Source organism: Camelus dromedarius, chromosome X, assembly GCF_036321535.1.
Source record: "Camelus dromedarius isolate mCamDro1 chromosome X, mCamDro1.pat, whole genome shotgun sequence".
Classification (NCBI taxonomy): Eukaryota; Metazoa; Chordata; class Mammalia; order Artiodactyla; family Camelidae; genus Camelus; species Camelus dromedarius.
Window position 1 is genome coordinate 4,939,604 of NC_087472.1, and position 25,045 is coordinate 4,964,648.

At 55.2% G+C, this 25,045-nt stretch overlaps 2 protein-coding genes and 1 long non-coding RNA gene across 3 annotated transcripts; 1 reads left to right on the plus strand and 2 right to left on the minus strand.

The window, feature by feature from the left end:
* Nucleotides 1-290: 290 nt before the first annotated feature.
* Nucleotides 291-1,210, minus strand: LOC135320208 (melanoma-associated antigen 10-like). The gene has a single exon (XM_064482973.1). The coding sequence runs from the start codon at nucleotides 1,151-1,153 to the stop codon at nucleotides 326-328; it is 828 nt and encodes a 275-aa protein (XP_064339043.1). The 5' UTR covers nucleotides 1,154-1,210; the 3' UTR covers nucleotides 291-325.
* An 8,511-nt stretch (nucleotides 1,211-9,721) lies between these two features.
* On the plus strand, nucleotides 9,722-14,054 carry LOC135320126 (melanoma-associated antigen 8-like). The gene is made up of 3 exons (XM_064482747.1): nucleotides 9,722-9,769; nucleotides 12,946-13,044; nucleotides 13,242-14,054. Exon 3 carries the CDS (start codon nucleotides 13,242-13,244, stop codon nucleotides 14,052-14,054), a length of 813 nt encoding a protein of 270 aa, XP_064338817.1. The 5' UTR covers nucleotides 9,722-9,769; nucleotides 12,946-13,044.
* On the minus strand, nucleotides 12,649-13,996 carry LOC135320127 (uncharacterized). Its single transcript, XR_010379343.1, has 2 exons — nucleotides 13,869-13,996; nucleotides 12,649-13,733 (listed from the first exon to the last, which is right to left on the minus strand). It is a non-coding gene; the product is annotated as an uncharacterized LOC135320127 (long non-coding RNA).
* Nucleotides 14,055-25,045: the final 10,991 nt, after the last annotated feature.

A 25,045-nucleotide genomic window follows, 5' to 3' on the forward strand; every position in this document is an offset into this window, starting at 1 on the left:
ACTCTTGCTCTTAAACTGGATAAAAACACAAACATTGTGATCACCGTCATTCAAACTTAGACACTGAAGCTCGTTACGATTCTACGAAAAGGAACGACATTTGAAAATTTCTTACGGGAAACAACGATCAATTTCCATGTCATCATAAACGACAGGAAGAACCCAGAGATGCTGTACACCGTGTCCCTCAACAGGCCCGGGCTGTCACCACTTAGAAGGCTGACTGCTCGCTCTCCAAACACAGAGTGAAGGATGGACTCACTTCCTGCCCGGCAGGAGAAGCTGCTGGACAGGGGCCTGGAAGGAGCCCAGCCGCAAGCCTGGCTCAGGCCCCCTCTTCCTCATCACTAGCAGCCTCTTCTGACAGGGATGGGACCTGGACCAGGAAGGAACTGGGACCCCTTCGATTGACCCTGAGCAGATACTCCCGGACTTGCAACTTGCTGATCTCCGCGTGGGCCCGGGGGCCCCACAGGAACTCGTAGCGAGCGGGATCGCTGTTGGCCACCTGCTGGTACTCCAGGTACCCCACCCTCACCCACACTTTGGTGATGAGCTCCCTGGGCTCCCCATAGATGTAGTGCTCCCTCCCAGCACACAGCCCCATCTTGCTCAGTGCTCCCCACACCTCCTCCTCAGGGAGGCGCTCTCCCTCCAGGTGGATCATGCAAAGGAGCATCACCAGGAGGCCGTTCTTGGGCATGCTCTGCCCATCGCCCAGCATCCCATCACAGGTGAGGCCCAGGGTGGGGACCAGGACATACCAGTGCCCCCTTGGGTCCACCTCCTTCACATCCACCCCAAAGACCAGCTGCATGCACTCAGAGGCCTGGCTGAAGACCACAGGGAAGTGGTGCTGGTATTCTCTGAGGAAGATACTCAGCATTTCTGCCCTGGTGGTCAGCTGCTTCCTGCGATACTTGAGGAGCAGGAAGCCCACCAGGTCAGTCATCATCAAATGCCGTGCATCTTGGAGCAGGGACTCGGCACAGGCAGAGTAGGAAGAGGAGACTGAGGAGGAGGAGGACCGGGGGGATGCGGCCCCCTCCTCCATAGCCTCCAACAGCTGCGCATCCACCAGGCCCTGGGCGTCTCTTGGGTCCTGAAGGTCTTCCTCACTCTGGGAGAGCTCACTCATCTGAACCAGAGGCATGATGACTGGTGTCGGGCAGCAGACAGGAGTGTGGACAGGGGTGACAGATGGGGACCCACGGGCCTGGGGGAGAGAGGGAGTGTCAGTGACCCGGGCTGAGAAACCCACCCTGGGGGGCTCTGACAAAGGCCACTTACTGGTCTCCTCTTCAGGGGTGCCCTCGGCCTCACAGGGGCTCTCCTCCTGGTGGACGGTCGTCTGTGAACCTGTCGGGGGAAGTGAGGCGGCTCCTCAGGGTGCAGCCGGCACAGCCCGAGGTTCTGGGGGTGACAGGGGGTGTGTGGAGTGGACACTGGCCTTGTGGGGTCCCCTCTGTTTCGGAAGCCCCCGGGTACACACTCAGGGCCCACACCTCACCTGGCACTGCCGGCCTCCTGTGCTCTGTGACCCGAGGACACGTGTCTCAGACCTAGGCCTTCACCTCCCGGTGTCTGGAGCCCCTGGAAGAGAAAGGAGGGGAGACCTCGGGTCTACACGGTGGCACAGCCCTGGACCCGCGTGGTGGCAGGAGGCCTGGGCTCTGGCAGGTTCCCACTCTTCTAGGGTGGGAGGTCCTGTCCGCGCTAACTCAGGGTCCTCACCGGGACTCCAAGCGGGACCTGGGATTCTGCGCTCCAACGACCTGAAGGGCCCTCCTTACATTAAGTCCCCGGTCTCTCTGAGCCCCGGATGCGGAAGTCGGGACACACCACGTGTGCTCATCCCGCCTGGGGGCCTCCCAGGGCTGACAGCAGGGGCAGGATCGGTTTCGTCCCCTCTGTTCTGGGGTCTCGGGTCCCCTTACTCCTCCCTCGGGTCCTCAACTTGACTCCTGGCAGGACCTGGGATTCCCCTCTCAGCCCACCTGAGGCCCCGCCCGTCATACCAGGACACCAGTACCCCCGAGACCCTCATTTCAGGAACTGCTGCCTGAGGTCCTCCCGCCCTATGGCCTCCCAGGACTGACTCTGTTCTGGGGTGCAGGGTCCCTCAGTGCTTCTTCGGGGTCGTCACCTTCACTCCCAGCGGAACCTGAGATTCTCGCCTCCGCAGACCTGAGCCCCCCCGCCCCCACCCCGCCACTTGCACTAAGTCCCCGGTCTCTCTGAGACCCGGATGCAGAAGTCAGGACACACCTCGTGGGCTCATCCCGCCCTGGGGCCTCAGGACGGGTGAGAGCAGGGGCGCTTTTCTGTGGGATGGGATGGCCTCTTTTCTGGGGTCCCGGGTCCCCTCCGTCCTCCCTCACGGACCTCACTTTGACTCAGGCGGCATGTAGTCTCCCCTCTGCCCACCCGAGGCCCCGCCCCTCATCCCAGGACCCCAGTCCCTGTGAGACCCGGATGTCAGGAAATGCCGCCGGTGGTCATCCTGCCCTATGGCCTTCAAGGTCTGACTGTGTTCTGGGGTGCAGGGTCCCTCACTGCTCCCACGCGGTTGTCACCTTCACTCCCAGTGGGACCTGGGATTCTCTTCTCTGCAGACTTCAGTCCCCCCCTCCCCCCCAATTGCACTAAGTCCCCGGTCTCTCTGAGACCACGGTGCAGAAGTCAGGACACACCACGTGGGCTTGTCCTGCCCTGGGGCCTCCGGACGGCTGACAGCATTGGGTGCCTTTCTGTGGGATGGCCTCTTTTCCGGGGTCCTGTGTCCCCGCCGTCCTCCCTCAGGTTCCTCACTTTGACTCAGGCGGCATGTAGTCTCCCCTCTGCCCACCCGAGGCCCCGCCCCTCATCCCAGGACCCCAGTCCCTCTGAGAGCCCGGATGTCAGGAAATGCCGCCGGTGATCACCCTGCCCTAAGGTCTCCAAGGTCCAACAGTGTCCCGGGGTGCAGGATCCCTCAGTTCTCCCTCAGGGTCCTCACTTTCACTCAGGCAGCACTGGCCTCCCCTTGGACCACCCGAGGCCCGACCCCTCATCCCAGGACCCCAGTCCCTCCGAGACCCGGATGTCAGGAAATGCCGCCGGTGCTCATCCCGCCCCATGGCCTCCAAGGTCCGACTATATCCTGGGGTTCTGGAGCCCCTCTTTCCTCCTTCCGGGTCCTCCCTTGACACAGGCGGCATGTGGTCTCCCCGCTGGCCACCCGAGGCCCCACCCCTCATCCCAGGACCCCAGTCCCTCCGAGACCCGGATGTCAGAAAGTCAGGACCCCATGAGTGTTCATCCCACCCAGGCCCTCCCAGGGCTGACAGCAGGGGCAGGATCGGTTCCGTCCCCTCTGTTCTGGGGTCTCGGGTCACCTCACTCCTCCCTTAGGGTCCTCACCGTGACCCCTGGCAGGTCCTGGGATTCCCCTCTCAGCCCACCTGAGGCCCCGCCCGTCATCCCAGGACCCCAGTCCCTCCGAGACCCGGATGTCAGGAAGTCAGGACCCCACGAGTGCTCATCCCACCCAGGCCCTCCCAGGGCTGACAGCAGGGGCGGGGATCTGTGGGGCTCCTTCTGTCCTCCCTCAGCGTCCTCAGCTTCAGCCCTGGCGGGTCCTGGGACGCCCCCTTGTTGACCCGAGCCCACACCCTCACACCAAGGCCCTCACTGCCCTGACACCCCCAGGGGAGTCTGTGGACGCACATCAGGCCACCAGGCCCAGGGCTTCCCAGGACTGTGGACGCCAGGGGCTGAGATGGATTCCCCGGGGATCCCGCAGCCCTCCCTCTGCTCCCCACCTGGGCTCCAGGCTGGGCCTGGGCCCCTCCCTCTGCCCACCTGAGTTTGATCCCATTGTACTCAGACCCTCCCCAGGCAGGACCCCCGAGAGGGGAGTGGGGGTGAGGGGGTGGGGATCTGATCCTCGCAACCCTGCCTGGGGTCTCCCAGGGGTGACCGCAAAACCGACCTGGATGCCTGCCCCCGCCCCCCAAGTCCCCTCACACGGTTTTACCTTGACTCCTGGCAGCACTGGGCTCCTTCCCTGTGCAGACCTGAAGCCGGCCTCCCTCACCCAGGCGCTCACCTCTCTCACCTCGCAAGGGTGGGGCATCAGTGCACGTGACATCCGGACCCAGTGCCCTGGAGTCTCCCAGGGCTGTCGGGGGCGGGTGGGGGTGCCGGAGGTGGATTCCCTGGGGTCCTCAGGCTCCTGTGTCCTCACCTGGACTCCTGACAGGATCTGGGAGCCACCCTCTGCCCTCCTGAGACTGCGTCTCTCAGACCCAGCCTCTGACTCCCCGAGTTTGCTGAGGAGGTGGGGGCCGGGGACTGCTCAGCCTGACAGCCCCGTCCGGGGGCCCCCAGGATTCCCGCGCGGGGCCGATTTGCGTTCTTAGGGTCCCTCTGTTGCGGGGTGGTTGGACCCCTTTGTCCTCATCCAGGAAGGTCCTCAGCCACCCTCGCACACAAAGGCTGCAGTCCCAGCAAAGATGCTGGAGGGGACCTGCCTCCTGGTGACCGTGAAGGGGCAGAGAGCAACACACCTTCCCTCGGGGGCTCCTCGCCAGCCAGCCTGACTTCAGAGACGGTCTGTTCGAAAGACTTACCTTTTCCTGAAGAGGCTGAGCAGTGGCAGGGGAGTTGCGGATCCCTTGCGTTGATGACTAGGTAATAGTACCTGTTCCAGAGCCGTGACTTTCACTTGTTAATTCTCATGCATAGTAAGAACTACATTTCTCATCTGCACCTACTGTGCGTGTATGTATGACACGTGTGCGGGCTGTGTGTGCTTATGTACACGTACATCCACGCACCACCTGTGTACGTACTAGCGCGTGTATCTGGGTGCGTGTTTATATCTTACGAGGGCTCGTATGTACGTGCAGACGGTATACATACCCAAGGCGCAAAAGTGTGCCTGCTATAACCACGTGTGAGGTGCTCTGGTACCGCCACCTTATTGTCCGTCTCTCCCTTACGTTCTGTTTAAGTGATGTGTTTTGCACAGGCCAGTCCTCACGCAGGTTTGATGTCAGGTGGGTATTAGCAGAGACTCAGGAGGGAAATGCCTCAACTGACCCATCTTTCTTGCTGTCCTGGTAGAGCCCCAGGGCTGAGGCATGTGTGTCCGGGGCCCTGCCCCAGCTGTAGGCACGAAACCGCTCAGAAGCGGGAGATCTTCTCTCCTACCTGTCCTGCCCTCTGCGTCTGTGCGGCCCACAGCCCCTCCCCCACTCCCTGCTGCCCCCCACCCCCACCCCGCAACGGACGAGTCAGCTCCCCAGTCAGCAGTCTTCCCCTCGGGTGTCCTCACGTTTTGTTGTTCACCTAGCGTTGTTCATACCGTGTGTTATTTTAAAGTCTTTATTTTTATAGCACCTTTAGGTGCACAGAACAACAAAGAGAAGGTACAGAGATTTCCCATTTACTTCCCGCCCCCACACCTACGTAGCCTGCCTCCTTATCAGCAACCCACCAGAGTCGTCCATGTGTCAGAATTGATGGACCTACGCTGTCACCTAGAAATTAGAGTTTCCCTTGGGGTTCACTCTTGGTGCTGCACCTTCCCTGGGTTTGGGCAAACGTGTATGACATGCCCTCATCACTGGGGTATCATGCAGACTATTTCACGTCACTAACCACCCTCTGCTGTACAGCGCCTATTCATTCCTCTCCCCACAGCGCCTGCAGACACTCATCTTCTTAGCGTCTCCATCATTTTGCCTTCACAGAATGTCACATAGTTGAAATAATACCGTATGTTGCCTTTTCAGAATCACTCAGTTTGTAATTGCATCGAAGGTTCTTCATGTCTATTCCTTGCTTGATAACTCATTTCTTTTTTGCACTGGGTGATACTCCATTTCCTGCACATACCAAAGTGTATTTATTCACCGACTTAAGGACCTCTTGTTTGCATCTATAGTTTGGCAATTCTAAGTAAAGCTGCTATAAACATCCACGTGTAGGTTTCTGGGCGGACACAAGTTTTCAACTTCTTTGGGTAAATACCCATATGGTTTCTGGATCATACAGTAAGAGTTTGTTTACTTTTATAAGATCCTGCCAAGCTGTTCCAATGTAACTGTACCATCTTGTATTCCCACCAGCAATGAATGGGAGTTCCTGCTGCTCCAAATCCTCCCCAGCATTTGGTGTTGTCACTGTACCAGATTTTCCCAATTGCAATACGTGTCTAGTTACGATGTGTGTGTGTGTGTGTGTGTGATCATCAAGTGACTCCTCACACCTGTTGATCACTAGGTATCAAGCTGGGAAAGGCACAGTCAAGCTAAAGATTTGGAGAATCCTGCCCAAAGCATCAGGAGGCAGCTTCAGTCACACTGTGTGTGCGCAAGATTTTGTCCTCTGGACATCATTCCTATTCCTCTTTCTAGGAGGAAAAGCAGAAGAGGAAACTGGAAAGTTCAGAGGAAAAGAACTTTAGGATGGCTCTAGGTAACTCAGATTGGTTCCCACCTTCAGAGACCGTGTGTGAGCCCAAACGCTGCTGAAGCAACCACGTGGCGGGCACATCCTCCAAGTCCGAGCTGTGACCGGGAGAACTTGGAATGTGGCTCTGGGTGAGGAAACGTTTCCTCGGGGGGCCAGGGGAAAGGCCCACGGCAGAAACTTTCCCTCACACTCAGAGAGTCCCAGAACACCCTCGCTCACAGAGCTCTGTGGTGGGCTGTGTGGATCAGGACGGAGCACGTGCAGAGGTCCTGATGCCTCCTCCCCAGGGCCAAGCCCCTCAGCACAGTCCATTCCCCTGCGCTGGTCCAGGGCCCCTGAGCGTCACCCATGCTGGGTCTAGAACAAGCTATGTCATGTCTAAGCACTTCTGGCACGCGAGGGGTCCCATTCCCAATAACAGAGTGCCGGTGAGAAGAGGAAACCCACCTGAGTCAGTGGACCGGGAGGTACACACTGGTTCAGAAGCCCCACAGTGTGGGGAAGGCACATCGTACACGCACAGTGACAACAGCTGCATCTACTGTCCACGTCCTTGGCCCAGACATTGTAGAGACAGGTCACATCGTGTATAAACTCACACCGGTGCTTTCAACGGGTACGACTACTATGCCCATTTGACGGGCAGAAATCGAGGCACAGACGGTTTCCATGACTGGCTCAGCTTAGCGGCCGCAGGACACACATTCAGTCTGAGCTTTGTGTGGGTCGAAAGCCCTGTGCCCCACTGGTCTGAGCCGACTCGCCAACACTCACGGGGGCCCCGGCTGTCCTGCACGCTGTCCTACCACCTGGTGCCTCATGCCACGTAGCTGAGAACACAGGGAAGCCAGGCATCGGTGCTCAGGAGAGCCTGACACCGGATTCTGCCCACGTGGCCTGTCCCAGCCCCGCGGGATCACCATCCATCCTGAAATGGAGACGGGGCCCCAGGAGGCGGGTCTGGGTCTAGGAGAGAGGGTGTGAGGATGGAGAAGGCTCCTGGAGGTGGGGGTAAAGGCTCGGCCCTCTGAAGTCTGCTCTTCTGTTCGGGCTGGGGCCCTGCTCCCACTTCCTCCTGCCCACTCTGCTCGGCTTCTCTCCCAGCTGACTGGGGGGCCCACGTTCTCCTGCAGGCTCACTGCCCTGGGCAGATGGGGTGTCAGGCAGGCGGCAGGCCTGTAGTTCAAAGCATGGTGCCCTTGGGTCCGGTGGGCTCTCAGGGCTCCCGCAAGGGGGCGGGGATCCGCGCCTCAGGGCCCTGGGCAGGCACCTGTGTCTGGGGACGGCCCAGGTTTCCACATGCGGCACACGTGGCATGTTTGGTCCATGTGTGTGGTGCGTGGATGTACGTGTACATAAGCACATACAGTCTAGACATGTGATACAGATACACGCACAGTAGGTGCAGATGAGAATTGACAAGTGAAAGTCACGGCTCTGGAACAGGTACTATTATCTAGTCATCAACGCAAGGGATCCGCAGCTCCCCTGCCACTGCTCAGCCTCTTCAGGAAAAGGTAAGTCTTTCGAACAGACCGTCCCCGAGGTCAGGCTGGTTGTCAGCGAGTCGCCGAGGGAAGGTGTGTTGCTCTCTGCCCCTTCACGGTCACCAGGAGGCAGGTCCCCTCCAGCATCTTTGCTGGGACTGCAGCCTTTGTGTGCGAGGGTGGGTGAGGGCCCTCCAGGGTAAGGACAGAGGGGTCCAACCACCCGACAACACAGGGACCCTAAGAATGCAAATCGGCCCCGTGCGGGAATCCTGGGGGCCCCCGGACGGGGCTGTCAGGCTGAGCAGTCCCCGGCCCCCACTTCCTCAGCGAACTCGGGGAGTCAGAGGCTAGGTCTGAGAGACGCAGTCTCAGGAGGGCAGAGGGCGAATCCAGCTCCTGTCAGGAGTCAAGGTGAGGACACAGGAGACTGAGGCCCGCAGGGAATCCACCTCCGGCCCCCCCCGACAGCCCTCGGAAACCCCTGGGCTCAGGGTCCAGATGTGACGGGCACTGATGCCCCACCCTTGGGAGGTGAGAGAGGTGAGGGCCTGGGTGAGGGAGGCCGGCTTCAGGTTTGCAGAGGGAAGGAGCCCAGCGTTGCCAGGAGTCAAGGTAGAACCGTGTGTGGGGACTCGGTTTGCAGGCATCCAGGTCGGTTCTGCGGTCACCCCTGGGAGACCCAAGGCAGGGTTGCAAGGATCAGATCCCCACCCCCTCATCCCCGCTTCCCTCTCTGGTGTCCTGGCTCTGGAGGGTCCGAGTCCAAGGGGACCAAGCTCAGGTGGGCAGAGGGAGGCACCCAGGCCCAGCCGGGAGCCCAGGTGAGGAGCAGAGGGAGGGCTGAGGGAACCCATGGAATCCATCTCAGCCCCTGGCGTCCACAGTCCTGGGAAGCCCTGGGCCTGGTGGCCTGATGTGAGTCCAGAGGCTCCCCTGGGGGTCTCAGGGCAGTAAGGGCCTTGGTGTGAGGGTGTGGGCTCGGGTCAACAAGGGGGCGTCCCAGGACCTGCCGGGGCTCAAGCTGAGGACGCTGAGGGAGGACCGAAGGGGCCCCACAGATCCCCGCCCCTGCTGTCAGCCCTGGGAGGGCCTGGGTGGGATGAGCACTCGTGGGGTCCTGACTTCCTGACATCCGGGTCTGGGAGGGACTGGGGTCCTGGGATGAGGGGCGGGGCCTCGGGTGGCCAGAGGGGAGACCACATGCCGCCTGAGTCAAGGTGAGGACCCCGAGGGAGAACGGAGGGATCCTGCACCCGGGACAGCGTTGCACCTTGGAGACCGTAGGGCAAGGTGACCACTGGCGGCATTTCCTGACATCCGGGTCTCTGAGGGACTGGGGTCCTGGGATGAGGGGTGGGTCCTCGGGTGGCCAGAGGCTAGACGACATGACGCCTAAGTGACGACCCTGAGGGAGAACTGAGGGGACCCCGAACTCGGAAAAGTGGTCATCCAACACAAAGGGGCCCTTGCTAGCTGCTGTCCGGAGGCCCGAGGGCAGGACAGGCCCACGTGTCGTGTCATGACCGCGGCATCCTGGTCTCAGAGAGACCTGGCACTTAGTGTGTGATGGGGGGGGGAACCCTCAGATCTGCAGAGGAGAGAATCCCAGGTCCCACTGGGAGTGAAGGTGACGACCGCGAGCCAGCAGTGAGGGACCCTGGACCCGAAAACACAGTCGGTCCTGGGACGTGATAGGGCGGCATCACCTCAGGCAGCATTTCCTGACATCCGGGTCTCGGAGGGACTGGGGTCCTGGTTTGAGGGGCGGGGCCTCGGGTGCGCTGAGGAGAGAATCCCAGGTCCTGCCGGGCGTCAAGGTGAGGACCCTGGGGGAGGACTGAGGGGGCCAGAGACCCCAGAACACAGTGGGTCCCGGGAGGTCATGGGGCGGCATCACCTCAGGCAGCATTTCCTGACATCCGGGTCTCAGAGGGACTGGGGCCCGGGTTTGAGGGGCGGGGCCTCGGGTGCGCTGAGGAGAGAATCCCGGTTCCTGCCGGGCGTCAAGGCGAGGGCCCTGAGGAAGGACTGGGGACACCCTGGACTCCAGAATCGAGGGGACCCCAAGATATGTACCCCGGCAGGCAGCCCTCGGAGGCCTCAGGCCGGACGAGCCCATGGCAGCGTGCCGGGACTTCCGCGTCCGGGCCTCGGAGGGACTGGGGCGCTGGTGTGGGGAGCGAAGCCTCAGGTTGGGAAACGCGGGGCTGAGGGCCTGTCAGGACAGTAAGCAAGGACTGTGAGGGAGGACTGCGGGACCCTGGACCCCAGTACAGAGTCGGTCCTGGGAGATCATAGGGTGGCATGACCACAGGCACATTTCCTGACATCCGCGTCTCAGAGGGACTGGGGACCAGGTTTGAGGGGCGGGGCCTCAGATGGGCTGAGGTGGGAATCCCCGTTCCTGCCTGGCGCCACGGTGAGGATCCTGAGGGAGGACTGAGGGGACCAGAGACCCCAGATCAGTGGGGACCCGCCGAACCGATCCTGCCCCTGCTTTTCTCCCTGGGAGGCCCCAGGGCGAGATGAGCACACGTTGGTGTCTCGACTTCCCCATCCGGGTCTCAGAGAGACTGGGGCCTTAATATAAGGAGGGGGACCTCAGGTATGCAGAGGAGGGTATCCCCGGTCCGGTCCCCCCGGTAGTCAAGGTGAGGACCCTGAGGGAGGACTAAGAGACCCTGCACCCCGGAACAGAGTCGGCCATGGGGGGCTATAGGGCAGGATGGCCAAAGGCAGCATTTCCTGACATCGCGGTCTCAGAGGGGACAGGGATCCTGGTATGAGGGGGCGGGGCGTCAGATGGGCAGAGGACAGAATCCTAAATTACCAGGAGGCAATGTGAGGACCGTGAGGGAGCCTTTGCCCTTGTGCTGGGTCTTGGAGGCCCCAGAGCAGGGCGACCAGGTGAGATGCTTTCTGACCTCTTAACTCAGAGGTCCTTGGGAGGTGAAGTCCCTGGTCTGAGGAGTGTGGCTCAGATGTGCAGAGGGTGGTCTCCCCGGAACCCCCAGTAGGACTGGGCAGACCCCCTCCCCAGGTAGAGGGGGCCTCAACAGAAACTTGCTCCTCTGCTCCTTCCTGGGAGGCCCGGGTGTGAGTCAGGAGGCATCACCTCCCCACTTTATCCTCAAACTCAGTGCGATGGTGGTGTCGGCCTGCAGGGGACAACCTCATGTTAGCTGAGGGGAGGGTTCCAGGACTTGCTGGGAGTAAATGTGAATATCTTGCTACTGAGAGTAGAGAGTGAGCCCACAGAATCCGGCCCTGCCCCCTGTCATCCCTGAAGTCCCTGGGCAGGAGTGGCCAGTGGTGCTGCCCCCTCACCTCTGCCCCAGGCTCTCAGGGAATTCAGACCTAGTTCTGAGGTTGGCAGAAGGAGCCACAACCGGTCAGCAGCAGAAGGACTCACAGGATGTGCCAGGACTCAGGAGAAGGACCCTTTGGGTGGATGCAGGGCGTGAGGAGACCCTCACCCCAAAAGAGATGGGAACTTACAGTGTCCGGCTTGAGCTGTTTCAGCCCTAGGAGTCCCCGGTCAGGTCTGGCCGGATGGGGCCTGCCATCACTTCCGTCACGTGGTTGGGGGTGGGGTATCTCAGGGTGTGAGGACCTTGGTCTGAGGGGAAACATCAGGCCAGCAGAGGGAGGAGTCCTAGGATATCCCACGTGTCAAGGCAAGGACTCTTCATGAGGACCAAATGTACCCCGCCATCTCAGGAGAGGAAGGACCCCACCGGCTCCAGCTGACCCCTGTTCCCAGCCCTGGAAGGAACAGTCAGTGGTGGCCCTAAGTGCCGTGCTCACTTCCATCCTGGGTGGGAAGGTGGGAGTCTTCAGGGAGTTGAGGTCTGGGTCTGAAGGGCAGATGTCAACTCATCATCCCAGGTGGGGGCAGGGGGGAAGAGCAGGCCCTGGCGGGAGTCAAGATGCATGGCCTCCAGGCACTGAGGGCACCTCCGCCCAGGGCAGAGGGGCCGATCCCCGCTGCCAGTGCTTCTGGGTTTTTCGGGGGGAGCTGGGGGTGGATGTTGTGTAAATGGATCCTGGGACCAATTTCCACGTAGGGGAGAGGTTCCCCAGACCAACGACAGTTCTCAGACAGCAGCAGAGTGTTCAGGAATTCAACTGCGTTCTGACACTGTCTAGCCAGAGATGGCATCCGACCCTCTGGTTCAGGCTCAGTCCTCCAAGACTGCCCTCCCCCCACCACTTCAGAAGCCCACCGCAAGGCAAGGTTCTTGCCTGTGCTGCTAAATGGCCAGCTGTAGGTTGGGGATTCCAACTCCCTCCTCCTTGGGTTTCCAACGCTGGTGACAAGTCGAGGCTGTTACGTGTCCTTCTGAAAGACCTGTCCTTCTGAAAGACCTTCAGAGGTTGCCACGCCCTCCTCCTCAGGTTTGGTTGATTTGCTAGAGTGGCTCACAGGTCTCTGACAAACATACCACTTCCTAGATCACCAGCTGAACATAAAGGGCATGAGTCACGAAGAGCCAGATGGAAGAGGTGCTAGGGCCAAGGTGTGCGGGAGCGGGGCCGACTTCCCCGCTCTCTCAGACAGCGCCACTTGCCCCAGCTCTCTACCTGCTCGCCAACCCAGAAGCTCTCCAAACCCATCCTTTTGGGGTTTGACGGAGGCTTCATTACATAAGCACGATTGGTTAAATCATTGGCCATTGGCAATTGAACTCAAATCTCCAGCCTTTCTCCCCTCCCTGGTGGTGCTGGGGAGGGGCCAAAAGATCCAAACTTTTAATCACATGATTGGCTCTTCTGGCAACCAGCCCCATTTTAGGTGCTTTGCAAACACATCTCATTCACATAAAAAACAAAAAAAGCACATTCATCACTCTCAACACTGAGGACATCCCAAGGGCTTTGGGAGCTGTGAACAAGGAACTGTGCCCAGAAACCAAAGTCAATGACCAGAGGTATCCTTGTCCTGAATCACAGCAGGAAAGGGGCCTCCTCTCCTTTCTCTCCCGCCTTTCAGGGAGGTGAGGACCTTGGTGTGAGAGGACGGGTCAGATCATCTGAAGGAACCACGCCTTGGCAACAGAGAGAAGAGTCCCGGGTCCTCCCAGGAGTCAAGGTGAGGGCCCGAGGGAAGGGTGAGGGGACCCGCACGCCCACAACAAAGATGGGACACCAAAGGAAACCTCGTTCAGCCCTAGAAACCCTGGGAAGGTCGATAAGCTTGTCCTCCCACAAGGCCACTGGGTCCCCACCTGTCACCCCGGCCCAGACTCCTGTCAGCTGCCAACACCTGTCATTATGTCCCTGGTTCAGATGAGTGAGCTCCGCCAGGCTGTGGAAGACCTTCAGGACCCAAGAGACGCCCAGGGCCTGGTGGATGTGCAGCAGCTGGAGGCTGAGCAGGAGGGGGCCGCATCCCCCCGGTCCTCCTCGTCCTCCTCCTCCTCCTCCTCCGTCTCCTCTTCCTACTCTGCCGGTGCCGAGTCCCTGCGCCAAGGGGCAGAGCTTTCAATGATGGCTGACCTGGTGAGCTTCCTGCTCCTCAAGTATCGCAGGAAGCAGCCGACCACCAGGGCAGAAATGCTGAGTATCCTCAGAGCATACCAGCACCACTTCCCTGTGGTCTTCAGCCAGGCCTCTGAGTGCATGCAGCTGGTCTTTGGGGTGGATGTGAAGGAGGTGGACCCCAAGGAGCACTTGTACATCCTGGTCCCCACCCTGGGCCTCACCTGTGATGGGATGCAGGGTGATGAGCGGAGCATGCCCAAGAACGGCCTCCTGGTGATACTTCTGGGTGTCATCGTCCTGGGGGGAGAGGGGGCGCCTGAGGAAGAGGTGTGGGGAGCACTCGGTGTCATGGGGGTGTATCCTGGGAGGGAGCACTTCATCTATGGGGAGCCCAGGGAGCTCATCACCAAAGCGTGGGTGCAGGAGGGGTACCTGGAGTACCGGCAGGTGGCCGACAGCGATCCCGCTCGCCACGAGTTCCTGTGGGGGCCCCGGGCCCACGCGGAGACCAGCAAGTTGCAAGTCCTGGAGCATTTGTTTAGACTCAACAGTAAGGGTCCCATTTCCTTCCCGTCCCTGTCTGAGGAGGCCGTGAGCAATGAGGAAGAGGGGGCCTGAGCCAGACTTGCAGCCGCGCTCCTTCCAGGCCCCTGTCCAGCAGCTTCTCCTGCCGGGCAGGAAGGGAGTCCATCCTTCACTCTGTGTTTGCAGAGCGAGCGGTCAGCCTTGGAAGGAGTGAGGGCCCGGGCCAGCTCGGGGGACACGGCGTACAGCATCTCTGGGCTCCTCCCGTCCTTTATGGTGACGTGGAAATTGATCTTTGTTTCCTGTAGGTGTTTTTCAGTGCTGTTCCTATTAATAGAAGATTTAATAAGCTTCAGTATCTAACTTTGTGAATGACATTGATCACAACGTGTGTGTGCTTATCCAGTTCAAACACAACAGTTTTCCTCTTCTGTAAAGGAGACTGAAATCTCTCTTTTTTTTTTTTTTTTCCCTGTCATCCTGGATGACATAATATGGAATTGCAATTAGAATTGTTCGGGAAATGTGAGAGTAATTAGCAATAATATAGATGAGGGAAGATTTAGAACAATAAAAGTAAAAATATTAACTCGCTTCTTATCCCTTCTTGTTTGTCATTTTATACGTGTAATATCCCTATGTTTAATTGGATTTCCACGGGTTATTTAAGAAAGTAGGAGAAAATCAGTCTGAATCAAATAGGATCCCCGCTCACCGTCTCACTTCATCCGCACACATTCACCGAGCCTCTGCTCTTCTCTTTGGGAAGCTGGGGTTGGGAGCGGGGGTCCTTCTGTGGGAGGTGATGGTAATGAAGCTGGGTGGTGGCGGCAGGCAGACGTGCAGACGGCACTTTTAGTGGTGAGAGGAACGTGTCAGGTGGGAGGTTGCTGTGAGCAGTCCCTCTGGGATCGTGGATACATCTCCTGGGCGAGAGGGGAAGATGCACTTTGTTCAGGGATGCTTAGAGACCTGGTTATCCTGCCTGAGCTGCTAGGACACTCAGAATGCTCCGAATGCAGGGAGGAGTGGCGTTTGATGTGGCTCCCAGTGTACTCCGTCCTGGCGTATATAGTTGAAGAGCTTTGGTAACCGCCCCAAACGCGGGGTAGGATTTACTGGGGTGTGTTCTTGGAAACGGTCTGCTGGACACTTACACTGATGGCTCAGCTCCCCTCGATGGTCAGACTCCAAAGCCATAGGTGCGGAATGGTCCTGGAATTCGCAGGGAGGGAACGCCCGCCGAGGCTGAATACAAAACAGCTCAGAATCCTCCTTGGAGATGAAAGATGGTTCTTGGTGGGTATTCTAGCCTGATTTGCAAAGAGAAACTAGTTAACCATCCTTCCTCTGTGTCTAGTCTGCTGCCTGCCGCACAGGAAGGTCCTGGCTTTCAGGGTCCCTGATGCCACCTGAGCAGGTGCTCGGGCACTTCCGGTCCCGTGGAGGGCTGCTGAGTTTCCGAGGCTGAGCCTGTGTCCTGGCTTCAGGGCCAGAGAGCACGTTGCCAGCCCGCCGGCCTTGTGGGCGTTACTGCAGAGGGCAGGGCAGGAACGTGCTGTGGAGTAAGCCAGAAAGAGAAAGAAAAATACCATATGAGGTTGCTCGTATATGGAATCTAAAAAAAGAACATAAATTCAAAACAGAAACAGACTCATAGACATAGAATACATACTTGTGGTTGCCAAGGGGGCGAGGGTGGGAAGGGACAGACTGGGATTTCAAAATTTGTAGATCTTGACAGGCATATATAGCATAGATAAACAAGATTATACTGTATAGCGCAGGGAAATATATGCAAGATCTTGTGGCAGCTCACAGCGAAAAAAAAATGTGACAATGAATATATGTATGTTCATGTATAACTGAAAAATTGTGCTCTACACTGGAATTTGACACAATATTGTAAAATGACTAGAACTCAATAAAAAATATGGAAAAATTCCCAAACAATTAACAAAAGGACAATAAGAATCTACTGATTGATAACCTCTTTAATTGTGCAAGAACTAAATACTCCAATCATAGACATAGACTGGCTGAATGGCTACAAAAGAAGGCTCATGTATATATGCTGCCTACAAGAGGCTCAGCTGAGATCTAAAGACATACATAGATTAAAAGTGAGGGGATTGAAAATGTTATTCCATGCAAATGGAAATAAAAACTAAGCCAGGGTAGCAATACTTGTATCAGACAAAACAGAATTTAAAACAAAGACTGTAACAAGACACAAAGAATTACAAAGTGATGAAGGGATCCATCCAAAAAGAAGATATAACATTATAAGTATATGTGCACCCAACACAGGAGCACCTAAATACAGAAAGCAATTATTAACAGACATGAAGAGAAAAATCGGCAGTAACACAATAATGGTAGGAGACTGGAACACCCCACTTCTATGAATGAATCGATCATCCAGACAAAAAAATCCATGTGGAAACACTGGCCTTAATGACACTTCAGACCTGATGGACTTTATATATCTATGTTATAAATAACTGTATGTGTATTTACACACACACACACACACACACAGACACACAGACACACACACACACACACACACACACACACTTCATCCCAAAGCAGCAGAATAGATATTCTTTCAAAGTGTGCATGGAACATTCCCAGGATACATTACAAGCTAGATCACAAAAAAAGTCTCAGCAAACTTAAGAAGATTGAAATCACATCAAGCAACTTTTCCCATCACAGTTCTTTGAGACTAGAAGTCATATACAAATAAACCCCTGCAAAACCCACAGACTGGTGGAGGCTAAACAATATGCTATTGAACAGCCAGTGGGTCACTGAAGAAATCAGAGAGGAAATCAAAAATACCTGGAGGTAAATGAAAATGAAAACACAACCATCCAAAATCTATGGGACTGTAAGAGCAGACGCAGCTTTTGCAAGCATGTTCATAACAATACACTTCTAAGGTAGATGGGTTAATGAAGTTGCCATCTGCTGTAACTTGCAGTGTGGAGAGTGAAAGATTTCGAACCTTTGAGTGACTTTTTTCTATTCTCTGATAGACATCTCTGGTGTATACTGGGCAAGACATAGATTGTCAGAAATCGTTCGAGTCTGGGGCACTTTTGTCTTACTGAGAAATAATTGACATACCTTACCATCACCCTTCTAAAGTGTACAGTTCAGAGCGGCTTTTAGGAACTGCACACATTTTTGTATCCATCACTGCTATCTAATTCCAGAACATTTTCATCATTCCGATTTGACTCTATAAATTTTACAAAAATCTTAGAGAACCAAAATCACAAAGATTTTCTCTTATGGTTTCTTCTATAAGCATTCTAGTTTTCATCCATACAGTTAAGCCTATCTTCATTTTTGAGGTGTGGGTTGAGATCTCTGGTTTTTGTTTCTCAGTGTTTTACACACACACACACACACACACACACACACACAGACATACGTACACACACATCACACACACACACACACACACAGACACACATACATGTCCAATTATTCTAGCATAATTGGATTGCTTTGCAACTTTTGTTAGGTCTATTCTGGACTTTCTGTTATGTTCATTTGGCCCATTTGACTGGCCCTTTGCTAATAACACTAGGGACTGGCCAAGTATGGCTAATAGTCCAAACTCCTTCTGCCACCTATTTCTGTAAGCAAAGTTCATATTGGAACACAGCAATGCCTCTTCATTTACACGTTACCTATGCCTGTTTCTGCACTACAACAGCAGAGTTGAATAGTTGCAACAGAAGCTATATGACACACAAAATCTACCAAAACCACATGAAAAGATTGCACCCCCTGTTATGTAGTAAAGTCTTGACATTAAATTGTGTGGGACCTTTGATACTGATACTCTCTTTTCATAGTTGTTTAGACTATTCTAGTTCTTTGACTTTACATAAAGACGTTACTCATAATACATTTGGGAATCAGACATTTATATTTAGAAAAAAATCCTGCTGGAATTTAAAAAATATACTGTGGTAAAATTCATACAAAATTAACCCATTTAAAGTGAACACTTCAGTGGCATTTAGTTGTGCAACCAAGACATCTACCCATTTCCAAAACATTCCCATCACCCCAAATGGAAAATTCTTGCCCATTAAGCAGCTTCTCCCTGTCCCAAGCCCCTGGCAACTAGTAATCTAACTTCTGTCTCCATGGATTTCTCTAGTTTCAATATTTCGTACACATGGAATCATACAATATATGACCTTTTGTGTCTGCTTTATTTCACTTGGTATCATGTTTTTGAGGATATGACCATATCATAGCATATACCAGACTTCATTCCTTTTTATGGCTGGATATGATTCCACGGTACGTATGTATCTATATACACATACATATACATACATACATACATACATATAGATAGATATATAGCTATAGCTATAGATATAGATACATGACACAATTTGTTTATTCATTCCTCCACTGATGGACTTTTGGGCTGTTTCCACTTCTTGGCTCTTGTGAAGAGTTGCAATGAGCATGCGTGTACACGTACTTGTTTGAGTATCTAGTTTCAAGCCTTTTTGGTAGATACCTAAGAATGGAATTAAGGGGTCATATGTTCATTTCTACGTTTAGCTTTTGAAGAACTACCAAACTGTTTTCTTCCTGCTGGGATTTTCCTTGTGATCGTGATGATTCTATAGAACAACGTGAGGATAATTAACATCGTGACAATATTGACTCATGATTCATGAAAACCACACATCTCTCTATTTATCTCTTTCTTGATGACTTTCATCAGTGTTTTGTGGTGTTCAGCATACATATCTCACACATATTTTGTTGGACTTATACTAAGGATTTCGTTCCACGTTTCTTAGTTCTTAGTTATAAGTGACATTGATCTTTTTTTCCAATTTTCAATTTTAAGAACAATGATAGTGTACAAAAATATATAATTAATATTTCTGTATTGTTCTCATGTCCAGTGACCTTGCTAAACGCACTTAGGAATTTTCTAGGCAGATGTTGATGTCATTTTCTAATAGGGACTGTTTTGTTTTTCCTTCTCCTATCTGTTTATCTTTTTTTTTTCTTATACCTGCTTCATTACATTGGTCTAGACTTCCATGTCTTCTATGCCTCGAAAGAATTTGCTTAAGAATGTACACCCTGGGCTTTTGTAAGTCTTAGAAGGAAGTCATTCAGGCTTTTACTATTAAGTATGAGGTTAGCTGTAGGATTCGTTGTTTGTGTGTTTGTTTTGGTATTTGAATCAAGGCGTGAAAGCTGTATAAACATCCAGGCCAAAGTCACTCACACAGAAAAAGACCCAAATCAAATGAAAAACATAGTCAACATAGCAGTGAAATAAACAGACAGTCTGTCTTAGTCTGTTTGGGCTGCTGTGACAAATTATCATAGACTGCAGACCTTATAAAAGATAGGAATTTCTTTCTCACCGTCCTCGGGCTGGAAGTCCAAGTTCAGGGTGCCAGCATGGTTGGGTGAGGTCCCTCTTCAGGGTAATACACTTTTCCTGGTATCTCCCGTGACAGAAAGGGTGAGGGACCTCTCTGAGTCCCTTTGATAAGGCACTAATCCCTTTCAGGAGGGTTCTTCCTTTGTGAAATTAATACTTCTCAAAGCTCAAAGGTCACACATCCTAGTACGATCACATCAGGCGTTAGAATTTTAGCATATGAATTCAGAGGGACATAAGACAGACCAGAGCACAGGCTGTGTTCAAGACGTAAACATTGAACATTATAAAAATACTTCCATGTGTAAATCCCTGTGTTAACAAATCCGCAGAGAAAAAAAGTTTTGATCAGGTCAACGGAGACAGAAAAGCCTTTGAAAGATATTCAGCACAAGTTCATGGTAGGAACTTTAGCAAGGTAAGATTGGAAGGTAAATTTCCTTTCCTACAGTTGGCAGCAAGCATACAGAAATGTGAAATGTTAGAAGCATTCTTGTCATGAACAGGTCCTAAAAAGATGTGATCACCTCCGATTTCTGAAGCTGCCCTGAAACGGAAAGCCAGAGCTATGGATATCAAAATAAATAAGAAATACATATATTGAAAAGAAAGAATGAATGTTCCTCGTCACAACATGATGACGTATCTAAGCAGATTCAAAGGAATGGGCCCATGGAAGAGTCAAATGAATATGAGGTTTCAGAGGAATAGTGGATGGAAGATCACCACAGCAAAACCAAGAGCCTTGCCATACAAAAGCAATGACTATTTAGAACATGTAACAGAAAAATACCTCAATTTATAACTGCAATAAAAGTTAAATGTTACCTAAAAAGAAGCCTAACAAATATGTATACAAGGTCTTGACGGAGGCGTTATACAAGTTTCCTGGTAGATTCAGGCTGAAGAGCTCCCCAAAAGAGCAGTATGCCATATCCACTGATGGGGAATAAACTATTGTGACCGTATCAATTCCCCTTTTTCTTTTCTTTCTCTTTCTCTCTTTCTTTTCTTTTTTCTGTCTTTTTCCCCCCACAGATTTAGTGCTATAAGTTTATCTGCCAAGATGACAGTCAATCTTGAGATTTTGTCTTCCGTTTCCAAAATCAACCCCGGAAAAAATTACACGGGAGAATGAAATTAAGTGTGTGTGTGTGTGTGTGTGTGTCTGTGTGTGTCTGTGTGTGTGTGTGTGTGTGTGTGTGTGTCTGTATGTGTTGGATAAAAGCAGATGGCAGGATGGGTAAGAGGAAAAGTTTAAACTTCTACCCTTGTTTCACTGTGAAAATTGGGAGAGAGCTCAGCATCTCTGGCCACAGAGGCCAGAAGCCATGGGGAAATATCAGGGCAGTGTGAAGGATGGGATGATTAAGGGCAGCGGAATTTGTGCTAATAACCACCTGAAATCACCTTAGTGGATGAGGCCTGTCCTTTTCAAAATTGACCATTTAAATAGCAGAGGAAGTCTGGACAAGAAACAAGAGTATGGAGCATCGGAGTGAATCAGGCAGCCTAAGAGTGGCTATGCTTTCCGGAAACTTGGTGAGATGTAAAATGTATTTCTGACTCTGAATGAGGCTTCAGAGAATGAAAATCAGTGCTCTGAACTATGAAATGTTAGATAACCTCGAAAGAGCAGGACGTCCCCAAGTCCGGCTGCTCAGCCGCTGCCTTTTAGAGGGAAACGTTTCCGCAGTCTGGCTGGCTGGTGCTTCTTCTCTGACCCTCCGCGGCGGTCAGGGGCGCTGCAGCTCCCCACCCAGCATGGAGTCTAGGACTCAGAGTCATTTTCTGCAAGGGGTGCATCTGAGACACAAGCTCAGAGCTGACAGGGAGGGAGCCGGCCCAACCAGCATTTCATCAAGGACCCAGGAGCCAAGTTAGGAACTTCAGGAGCGAGTAATGGGGAGGGGCATCTTCCCCAGGGGGTCCGAGGAATCCAGCCTGGACCTGATTTCAGCCCTGGGAGACCCCGAGGCATGGCGTCTGGATGTGATGTGCCCTGACTTCTGCCTGGGAGGTCTGAGAAAGGTACGGGCCTGGGTCTGGGAGGAGGCTCCAGACTGGCACAGAGGAAGCCCAGCCCTACAGGGAGTCAAGGTAGGGGCCTGAGGGAGGACGAAGGCCCCACAGGATCCGTCTCCGCCCTAGGGGATCCTGGCCAGGCTTCTCGGGGGACTAGGAGGAGGAGGGCCTGGTTCTCAGGGAAGGCAATTCAAGTGGGCAGAGGGAGGGCCCAGGGCCTGATAGGACCCAAGGTGAGCATGCAGATGGAGAAATGAGGGCGTGGGGTGGGGTGACCCAGAGAAACCTGCCCTGCTGAAAGCCCTAGGAGGCACATGGCAGCGAGCCCTGACTTCCGCATCCGGGTCTCAGAGGGAGGGGGGACTTAATTTAGAGAGGGGGACCTCAAGGGGGCAGAGCGGAGACTCGCAAGTCCTGCCAGGAGTCAAGGTGAGCACTCTGAGGGAGGACTGCGGTGACCCTGGACCCCAGAACAGAGTCTGTCCTGGGAGGCCATTGGGTGGAATGACCACAGGCACATTTCCTGACGTCCGGGCTCTCAGAGGCACTGGGGACCTGGTATGAGGGGCGGGGCCTCAGGTGGGCAGAGGAGAGACTACAAGCCACCGGAGTCAAAGTGAGGACCCCGAGGGAGGACGGAGAGGACCCAGAACCCCCGAAAAGAGGCCATCCCACAGAAAGGAGCCCCTGCTCTCAGCCATCCAGAGTCCCGAGGGCAGGACAGGCCCACGTGGTGTGTCCTGACTGCGGCACCCTGGTCTCAGAGAGACCGGGGACTTAGTGTAAGTTCGGGGAGGGGGGGGCTCAGAGAGGGAGAATCCCAGTTTCCGCCTGGCGTCAAGGTGAGGACCCAGAGGGAGGACTGCGGTGACCCTGGACCCCAGAACAGAGTCGGTCCCGGGAGGTCGTAGAGCGGGATCACCTCGGGCAGCGTTTCCTCACATCCGGGTCCGCGTCTCAGAGCGAGCGGGGACCTGGTATGAGGGGCGGGGCCTCGGGTGCGCTGAGGGCAGAAACCCAGTTCCTGGCGGGAGTCACAATGAGGAACCTCAGGGAGGACTGCCGAGACCCTGGACACCGGAAGAGAGGGGACCCCACGATTTCTACCTCGGCAGGCCCCGGGTGGACGAGCCCATGGCAGCGTGCCGGGACTTCCGCATCCGGGCCTCGGAGGGACTGGGGCGCTGGTATGGGGGGCGAAGCCTCAGGTCGGGAATGCGGAGCTGAGGGCCTGTCAGGACAGTAAGCAAGGACTGTGAGGGAGGACTGCGGGACCCTGGACCCCAGAACAGAGTCGGTCCTGGAAGGTCATAGGGCGGGATCACCCCAGGCCGCATTTCCTGACATCACGGTCTCGTCTCGGAGAGACGGGGGTCCTGGGATGAGGCGCGGGGCCTCAGGTGGGCCGAGGTGAGAATCCCAGTTCCTGCCGGCCATCAAAGAGGGGACCCGGAGGGAGGACTGAGGGGACCCTGGACCCCAGAAGAGAATCGGTCCTGGAAGGTCATAGGGCGGGATCACCCCAGGCCGCATTTCCTGACATCAGGGTCTCTCTCGGAGAGACTGGGGTCCTGGTTTGAGGGGCGGGGCCTCAGGTGGGCCGAGGTGAGAATCCCAGTTCCTGCCGGGCATCAAAGTGGGGACCCGGAGGGAGGACTGAGGGGACCCTGGACCCCACAACGGAGTCTGTCCTGGGAGGCAGTAGGGTGGAATGACCACAGTCGCATTTCCCTGAACATCCCGTACTCTCTGAGACTGGGGACCTGTATGAGGGGCGGGGCCTCAAGTGGGCTGAGCGGGGAATCCCGGTTCCTGGCGGGAGTCACAGTGAGGACCCTGAGGGAGGACTGAGGCCCAGGACTCCAGAAGAGAGGGGACCCCAAGATATCTACCCCATCAGTCAGCCCTTGGAGGCCCCGGGCGGACGAGCACATGGCAGCGTGCCCTGACTTCCACAACTGGGCCTCAGAGGGACTGGGGACTGGGGACTGGGGCGCTGGTACGAGGAGCGAAGCCTCAGGTCGGAAATGCGAAGCTGAGGACCTGTCAGGACAGAACGCGAGGACTGTGAGGGAGGACTGCGGTAACCTTGGACCCTAGAACAGAGTCGGTCCTGGGACGTCATAGGTCGGGATCACCTTTGGCAGCATTTCTTGACATCCAGGCTTCAGAGAAACTGGACCAGATTTCAGGGGCGGGGCCTCAGGTGAGCTGAGGGGGGAATCCCAGTTCCTGCCGAGAGTCAAGGTGAGGACGCGGAGGGAGGACTCAGGGGACCCTGGATCCCAGAAAAGAGTCAGTCCTGGGAGGTCATAGGGCAGGATGACCACAGGTGACATTTCCTGACATCCCAGTCTCTTAGAGAGTAGGGTCCTGGTATGAGGGGCGGGGCCTGCAGTGGGCAGAGGGGAGACTACATGCCGCCTGACTCAAATTGAGGTCCCTGAGGGAAGAGGGAGGGGACCCAAGACCCCAGAAAAGAGGCCATTCCACATAAATGTGCCCCTGCTGTCAGCCGTCTTGAGGGCCCAGGGCGGGATGAGCCCAATCGGAGTGTCCTGACTTCCGCAACTCGGTCAGAGAGACTCGGGACATAGTGTAAGGGGGGGTGGGGGAGGTCCTAGGTCTGTGGAAAAGAGAATCTGAGGTGCCAGTGGGAGTGAAGGAGACGACCGCGAGGGAGCACTGAGGGACCCTGGACCCCAGAACAGAGTCAGTCCTGGGAGGCCATAGGGCGGGATGACCTCAGGCAGCAGTTCCTGAAATGCGGGGCACAGAGGGACTGGCGTCCTGGTATGACGGGCGGGGCCTCAGGTGGGCTGAGAGGGGAATCCCAGGTCCTGCCAGGAGTCAAGGTGAGGACCCGAGGGAGGAGTAAGGGGACCCGAGACCCCAGAAGAGAGGGGATGCAACTGATCCTGCCGCTGCTGTCAGCCCTGGGAGGCCCCCAGGTAGGATGAGCACACATGGTGTGTCCTGACTTACGCATCCAGGGCTGAGAGAGGCCGGGGACTTGCTATAAGGAGGGGCCCTCAGGTCCTTGGAGAGCAGAATCCCAGGTCCCGCTTGGAGTCCCGGTGAGGACCCTGAGCTAGCGCGGAGAGGACCTCCCGTGCTAGAAGAGTGGGAACCTGCCAGAGCCCAGGCCTCCTGCCACCACGCGGGTCCAGGGCTGTGCCACCGTGTAGACCCGAGGTCTCCCCTCCTTTCTCTCCCAGTGGCTCCAGACACCGGGAGGTGAAGGCCTAGGTCTGAGACACGTGTCCTCGGGTCTCAGAGCACAGGAGGCCGGCAGTGCCGGGTGAGGTGTGGGCCCTGAGTGTGTACCCGGGGGCTCCCGGAACAGAGGGGACCCTACAAGGCCAACATCCACTCCACACACCCCCTGTCGCCCCCAGAACCTCAGGCTGTGCCGGCTGCACCCTGAGGAGTTGCCTCACTTCCCCCGTCAGGTTCACAGACGACCGTCCACCAGGAGGAGAGCCCCTGTGAGGCCGAGGGCACCCCTGAAGAGGAGACCTGTAAGTCGCCTTTGTCAGAGCCCCTCAGGGTGGGTTTGTCAGCCCGAGCCACTGACATTCCCTTTCTTCCCCAGGCCTGTGGGTCC

What these genes read in the sequence shown, in the direction of transcription:
- LOC135320208 (XM_064482973.1), bottom strand. Translation starts at nt 1,153, where the DNA reads ATGCCTCTGGTTCAGATGAGTGAGCTCTCCCAGAGTGAGGAAGACCTT.
- LOC135320126 (XM_064482747.1), top strand. Translation starts at nt 13,242, where the DNA reads ATGAGTGAGCTCCGCCAGGCTGTGGAAGACCTTCAGGACCCAAGAGAC.